The 7,816-nt window shown below is 36.7% G+C and overlaps 1 protein-coding gene across 1 annotated transcript in view; it reads left to right on the forward strand.

The window, feature by feature from the left end:
- The first annotated feature begins 567 nt into the window (after positions 1–567).
- tctn1 (tectonic family member 1) overlaps positions 568–7,816 on the forward strand; it is an 8,837-nt gene continuing 1,588 nt past the window's right edge. The window contains exons 1-14 of the mRNA XM_079410902.1: positions 568–890; positions 963–1,080; positions 1,430–1,563; positions 1,787–1,935; positions 4,927–5,029; positions 5,213–5,325; positions 5,405–5,425; positions 5,518–5,655; positions 5,750–5,875; positions 6,012–6,100; positions 6,784–6,921; positions 7,041–7,194; positions 7,393–7,524; positions 7,811–7,816. The exon at positions 7,811–7,816 is cut by the window's right edge and continues 1,588 nt beyond it. Coding sequence (XP_079267028.1) covers positions 605–890; positions 963–1,080; positions 1,430–1,563; positions 1,787–1,935; positions 4,927–5,029; positions 5,213–5,325; positions 5,405–5,425; positions 5,518–5,655; positions 5,750–5,875; positions 6,012–6,100; positions 6,784–6,921; positions 7,041–7,194; positions 7,393–7,524; positions 7,811–7,816 — 1,707 coding nt within the window. The 5' untranslated portion in view covers positions 568–604. The remainder of the gene's footprint in view (positions 891–962; positions 1,081–1,429; positions 1,564–1,786; positions 1,936–4,926; positions 5,030–5,212; positions 5,326–5,404; positions 5,426–5,517; positions 5,656–5,749; positions 5,876–6,011; positions 6,101–6,783; positions 6,922–7,040; positions 7,195–7,392; positions 7,525–7,810) is intronic.

The raw sequence follows: 7,816 nt of genomic DNA on the forward strand, positions 1-7,816 counted from the left end.
GAAATTTTCACAGTGAAAACATGAACGGACTGACTCCAAAGTACCAAACTGATTTTAAATGTAATGTTTTACACAATTGTAAAGGTGAAATGCACTTGTAGCCTGCCCTACAAAATTGTGTGCAAGTTTCCCTTGTGTGTGTGTGTGTGATATAGCTCTTTTTGTATGGCATTCATTTAAAAGACCTGTTGTGGTTGTAATATTTGTAGTGAAACAAAATTATACCTACATTTGACAATTCCTTGTTGGATCATTTACAGTTCACAAAATTAATAATCAAAAGAGTATTTCTGAATTGACAGTTTTACTTATTCTTACTCTATTCCATACTAATACTTTATCAAGGATGTCACAAATGTATTAATAAAATTTATTCGAGCCGCTCAGTGTGATTTATTAATATTTTTATTTTATACATTTACCACAATAGCGACTTAAATGTTTGAAAAATACATTTTAAAACCTAAAAATGGTTCAAACCGTCTACACACACTGCAGATATGACACAGAAACTCATGTTGTTTGGAGTTTAATGGGATCTGCACTGCAATCCCACAATGCACTTCACTTCCTGGATACCAATGACAACGCGCTGTATCCAAGCATGGCGGTGTTGTGTTGTCTTATTATTTTGATATATTTAGAAACCGCGCTTTGCATCGAAGACACGAACACTACAGCAAACGTTAATATTACACTCAGAGACACGAACGAGACGTCTTCTGATCGAAACGAATCGCTTGATTTCCCAGCTCCAGATTCCGTGACGGTGTTCCCGGATCAGACCGAGTCCTCGGAGATCTCCATCCCCGACACGAGCACCGAATCCCCGCGAGCCGCCACAGCAGCTCAGCCTCTGTCTGGCGTCCTTCCCGCGCCGCCTACCGAAGGTGAGAATGCACATAGTATGTGATGCTGCCTTACAAAGTGTGCTTGTTTACTTATTTCCACTTTCCCCTCAGTCTCTCAGCTGTGTCCGTGCAATCTTCAGGACGGGCAGTGCGACATAAACGGCTGCTGTGACCCGGACTGCACTGAGGAACTGGCCCTGGTCACTGACTGCACAGTAGAAAGAGCCAGGTCAGCTTTGTTTCGAGAAGAAGCTGGGATAGTAGCTTAGATGTGGAGGAACGTTTAACTCATACCATATAAATATCTAAGATTTAAAAAAAAGTGACATTCAATTGAACATTTCACTCAAAAATGAAAATTCTGTCATCATTAATTTTCATTCTGTAATTATAGAATTTGAATTCTGTGTTCAAGTGTTGCATTGTCTGATTATTTGAGGATCAATTGGGATGAAATATTTGTGATATTATAATAAAATATTTATGATGGGACATTCTCTGGTTAGATTTTGCATGTGGTAACTGACAGTGATTAAAATGAAATCCTGATGTGTTACTGTGTTCCATTGTCCTTTCAGTAATGACCCCAGACTGTGCAACCAGGATTCAGCTGTGTCTCCCCTGAGCACTACACAAGAGGGTTTATCTAGTGTCCAGTCCACTGTCCAGCAAGATGTCAACTCGCATGTCTTCTATATTCAGTCTGCTAACTGTACGGGAATCCATTTATGGCATTTGAGCCGTTTGAAGTCTTTAGAGCTAATTTTTTATTTAATTATTATACACCCTTAATTCTTTATACTACCTTTTAAAATGCATTTATGATATATTAATTCATGATCAAGCTGTGAATCCTGCTACCCATATTCAGACAGGCTGTATTTACAAGCAAATGTTTTCAATCAGTTTAAAATTCATTCTTGGTTACTTTTTAGATGAAGAAGGCTTTTCATTTGCTACACCAGAAGTTCCCACCGAGGAGAATTCTGATTCCATTTTTGGTGGTTTTTTGGGATTCTTTGGCCGTTCGAGTGAGACCAGTGCATTTCAAAGCCCTGATGTGGGAAATTCATCAGGATACCAGGTAAAGTTTTTGAATATTTGATAGTTAATGAAAATGACTGCATGACTTTCTTTCTTCTGCGGCATAGTGTCCAATTGTAATCTGGATGAGTTTGTTCTGACACTTACATTAGCATCAGGTTTCATAAGAAAACAGCGCTGAGCTAGATTTAATATGATTGTAACCCATCAGTTCTTGTACTGATTTAATATTTTGCTCTCTCTGTCAATGTTTACCATTATCAAAGAACATATTGATTTCTAAGATGTCAGGATGGATGTTCTTCTGAAGAAGTGGAATCACCCTTGTTACCACTGCTTAACCCTGTAAAGCCTGAGATATGAAACAGTAGTCCAAAAATGCTTTTTAAATTTTTTTTTTTAATGGAACAGTTTATTGAAGGCATAATCTAAAACCAGTTTTCAGGCTTTTATGGCTTATAATGAGAATATGGAGTTCAAACTAGGGATGGGGCCGATCCGATCCAGTATCGGTATCGGGTTCCGATACCAGCTTAATTAACGGATCGGAAATTTCCGATCCAACCAGGAGAAATGTCCGATCCAGAGTTATGTTTTGTTTTTTTTTTTGTTTTTTGTTTTTTAAATGCTTTATTTGAACATTCAGTTTACAATGTAAAATAATAAACTAAAAACACAACAATAATTAGTACGAATAACAAAAATATTAAAATAGTGAAAGAACACACTTCAACAATATCAACGCACAAAACCGATCCAGAGTGTCTACAATGCTGTCTGCTGAAATGACGTGTCTGTGACGTGGGCTAGGTGACGTGTCTGTGCTCCAATGAGACACTGAGAGAGATGACACGCCTCCTTTCAGGAAATCCTCTGCAGTTTGCAGGTAGCAGTTTAAGCATTGAGCGCCATACAACATGTCCGCTGTGTGGAAATATTTTACGGTCGAAACGCCGCAAAGTAAGACAGCAACGTGCAATGTTTGCAAAGCCGTTGTTCCAAGAGGTGGAACCTCCGCCGCGACGTTCAACACTACAAATGTAATTAAACACCTGAAAAAGCACCACTCGAGAGAGCACGAGGACTTTTTAACCAGGGGGGAGAAAGAAGAGAAGAGCCGCCAAGAATCACTTCTGGAATCATTCAAAAAGCAAAGTAAACTTCCAGCTAGGGTGACCAGACGTCCCGAAAAATTCGGGACAGTTCCGAAATCTAAGCTGCTGTCCCGAATTCCGAATCCCGCTCTAATTGTCCCGAAAATTATACTGAAGCAAAGTCTTAAATAGTTATTGTCTGATAAAACATAAAAAACTGTCCGTGGAGCAAGGTTGAGTCATCCTGCAGCCTGGCAACCAGCCCCCGCCGGCTGCGTTGGTCAGTCACTTTCGTTTGAAATTCATTATCTTTATTATTCATTAAATATAGATAATGGTCTGGTTCCTCAAAAAGAACCTGCCAATGTTTAAGTGAGATTTGTTGAAAACCATGTCACTCCCTCAGTCATTTGACTTTTTATTTTATTTTCAAGAATAGTTACACAGACTCTGGGGTTAAGCTTATCCAGGTCACCTTCAATGCCAAACCTCCCATGCTTGAATTGTGCCATTCAGATGCACACTCTTATTGATAGTGTTTGTGTAAGATGTTTACAGTACACTTATTGCACTTTTATTCAAAATGTTTAACATTTGAAAACCTTATTTTGTTGCTGCTACACAAGCAAGAATTTACTGAATTTATGTTGATCAGATGCACATTGTTCTATTGATAGTGTGAATATTTATTTTTTATTTCAAATATTTGATATTTGAAAACCTTTTTTTATGCTACAAGAGTCAGTGTACTTAATTTGTGTTGATCGGATGAAGCAGCCCTTTGTATTATTTGGAGAGTGGTTGTATGGAAGTTTACCCTTTTATTTCATGTTTGACACTTTAAAACTGTGTTGCTGCCTAGTGGTGATTTATATCTGTGCTGTTTAATTCATATGACAGGGTTTTGTTTCTTTGATGGTGTATATTGCACTAGTATCTAGTAATCCTGTCTTGAAATTTAAATAAATATCCATTTAAACCCTTAAAGTTGCATATTTGTTTTCAGGATGGGATTTCTGCCGTTTTCTAACCTCAAGTTGCTTTTTGGGACATACATAGACTTGCTTGTAGAGAAGTTTATTACAGCCTCATAAAATCAACAATAATGATAATAATCATAGTGATATTAAAGCAAATAGAGCTCTGGTATCGGAATAGTATCGGTATCGGCAGATATCCAAATTCAGGTATCGGAATCGGATCGGAAGTGAAAAAATGTGGATCGGTGCATCCCTAGTTCAAACTTGAGGTGAAAAAACATCCTAGTTTTATTCAGAGGCCTAAAAATGTGCAATTTCACTCAGTTGCTGATGTTTATATGTGAGATGAAGTTATAATAGCTTGTAAATCAATGAGATTTTTGTGACAATATACCAGCTGGAACTATATATCTACTAATAATAGGTGACCCTGGACCACAAAACCAGTCATAAGGTAAATTTTTTTGGAAATTGAGATTTATAGATCATCTGAAAACTGAATAAATAAGCTTTCCATTGATGTATGGTTTGTTAGGATAGGACAATATTTGGAGACAACTGATATACAACTATTTGAAAATCTGGAATATTAGGGTGCAAGAAATCTAAATATTCTATCTAAAAATAAAAAAAAATCGCTTTTAAAGTTGTCCAAATTAAGTTCTTAGCAATGCATATTACTAATCAAAAATAAAGTTTTGATTTATTTACGGTAGGAAATTTACAAAATATCTTTATGGAACATGATCTTTACTTAATATCCTAATGATTTTTGGCATAAAAGAAAAATAATTTTGACCCATTCAATGTATTGTTGACTATTGCTACAAATATACCCGTGCTACTTATGAGTTATGACTGGTTTTTGTTGTCCAGGGTCACATATGCATGCAAGCACATGGGTAGCAAAATTCAATTTGAAATGTAATATGCAAAAAGTCTCTGTTCTGTCTTCAGTATGGCGAAGTCATTCAAACAGTGAATGAGACTGAAGCGCAGGAATTCTTCACCCTTCCTGCCTCTGCAGGAACAGCTCACTGCTTAGACGCAAACCCTGCTGGTAAGACAGAACTTATTCTGAAGAAAATGATAGATTCATGGTTTGAGGTAACATTTATATCTGTAGCAATGTGATGTGTAGGGTTAGAGTTTTAGTGATGCTTTCCTGTTGGTGTTGAACCACTTGCACTAGACTAGATGTTCTAGTCTGTTGCTAAACATAGATTACCCTGATGTTTTACAGGTTTTCTGAAGGACCAGACAAGCAGATGTATGAGGAGCTTTGATTTGGTGCGAGATTGTGAAACACTAGAAGCTCTGCGCTTGGGGACTTATATTAATTTCAACATCCGTTCTGTGAGTTCTTCACCACATCTCAGTTTGTAAAGAGTTTTATTGTTACTATGCTATTTAACAACGCTTGTTTTTTCTCTAGGAGAAGATCCAGGAAGCTAAAGTAAGCCAGTTTTGTTTTCAATGATGTACTATTTGCATTAAAAACATTGGCTCTGCATATTAATTTGACATGCTTTCTGTTTGTTACCTGAGGTCATTGGTGTGGAGGTAGCAGCCATTACTCTGCAGTCTTTAGAGGGCACACAGACACCGGTGGACCCAGCTGACCTTGCATCCTATATTCCTGTGCTTCTGGAGTCTGGTGACGTCTGCAACAACGTTGTGCTGCAGGTGTGCACATAATGAATATGTTACTAGTCTCTCAGAAATATGAAAAGGATCAGGAGTCATAAACTGTTTAACAACATCATAACTTTTACATCAGGTGAAGTACACTTTCAGATACAGTGAAGCTGGGGAAATCCTGAATGTGATAGCATCAGTTTTGCTGGGAGCCATTAAAAGTGTCACAGTGCCCATTCAGCAAGAGTTTCAGATTACATTCTTGCAGGTATTTAATTCTACCCTTTTCATATTTTCTTGAAATAATTGTAATTATTTCAAATATATTATTTTATTTAAATATTGTAAAATATTTTGCATTATTTTATTTTACAAACAATAGTTTTGTGTACATCCATTGGCAGGACATCTCTAGCACACCAGTGTTGCAATTTAGTGGCAATCCTGGCTATGTGGTGGGACGGCCCCTAGTGGCTGGGACAAGAACAGCAGAATATCCTTTATTATAAACTCTTTGGACAGATGTCTCCTTTGTGATGAAACATAAAGAATTACATCATTAATTTTTCATTAGCACAGAACATCAATAATTTATTCCCTGATATGTACAACACATTTTTTTCCTCAGCTGTTTAGACATATTTTCCTCAACTAAGTTTAGGGAGAGTAAAACGATTAACAAAAACATCAAAGCAAATTTTATTTTGCCATACAACTCCACAAAATATCCACAATGTTTTGGATATTTTTCAAACTAATCAAAATTTGAATCTATTAATTATATTCAGTAAATATGTCCAAGTTAATAATAATAATAATCATTTGTGTATTGGTGGAATTTCAAACACTAATTAATAATATTGTCTAATGTTTCTAAAAATACCCCATATGTTGTGTGGATGGCACGTGTTAATTATTAATGTCACCAAGCAGTAATTAATGTCATCATGAAAAATATTAATAAAAATGACCCACACACACCTAAAATAAAATAAATGTGGTGATAAATATAACTCTTAGCATGATTCAGTTTGATCCCCCTATGAAACATTATAAGAGTATTTCATAAGCGTGCTAGTGTTTTCATTTCCATAATTGATTTTAATAAATAAATGCAAATCCTGTTGTCTATCCAAGCATCCACCATTGTGGCACAGTCCTTGACCCCTGTTTTACTGGGATAGTTCAGTCTGCTGACCCAAAAGGATCACTCACTATCCTCCAAAACTCTGGAGATCAGGATTGCTTGTCTGGGTCATCTCTGCGCTCCCCTGTTCTGTTTGGGATTGACATGTTATCAGGCTGCACTCTGAAGTAAGAGGCTATTATAATGATTTGTTTTCATGAATTAGACAAGTATTGTCCAACAATCGAGTATGTAATATTCATCACCATTAGTAATTGATGTGCATTAATGTTCTCCCTTCCTGTAGGTTGAACGATGGAGTTAATTGTTCTTTGGTATCTGAAGTCATTTTGTGGGCACTAAAAGGCCAGAGCTTTCCGGACCATGTAGCCTCATTTGGAAATTCCTTGCCTCAGAACCCCCTGGACTGGGTTCCAATACAGAACCAAACCATAGCATTGGTAAACAGCTTACTTATTATTTTTTCTATGTGTGGAGTGGAGAACTGGTGCTGAAGTGAAAGAGAAGTGTTTAAGTTAGAGGAAATGTTGACATGTACACTTGGCTGGCGGTCACCATGATGATGCAAAGCTGATTTGTAAACCACTGTTTATTCTCCCAACGAATGTCTTGCTTAACTCTTTTTATGGTTTACCAAGGGTACACAGGCTTGCAGCATACCACTGTCTTACCATCTTGAAGTAAAATGGACCAAGTATGGAACCTTGGTGAACCCCCAGGCTCAGATTGTGAGCGTCATGGAAACAATCATTACTAACACCAGCAGTTTGGTAAGTTAAACATACCAGAACATTGTTCATGACTTTCAGCAATTATGTAATAGTTGTATTTAGTAACCACAAATTAATTTCTCTTATCAAAGTTAAAATTGTCATAAAGTGTTATTGTAAGTGGATTCTCATAAAGTGTTATTAATGGTTTAATATAACACTTTTACTTCTCTGCTACAAAAGCATGGCTCAATATTACCCTCAATTTGAGGTCTTTCATAAAGTCATTGCAGATTTCATGTGAAATTAGATGAAATGTTAACACTGGAACCTTTCTTTGTTTTAGGCCCTC

The sequence above is a fragment of the Barbus barbus genome, assembly GCF_936440315.1.
Source record: "Barbus barbus genome assembly, chromosome: 47".
NCBI lineage: Eukaryota > Metazoa > Chordata > Actinopteri > Cypriniformes > Cyprinidae > Barbus > Barbus barbus.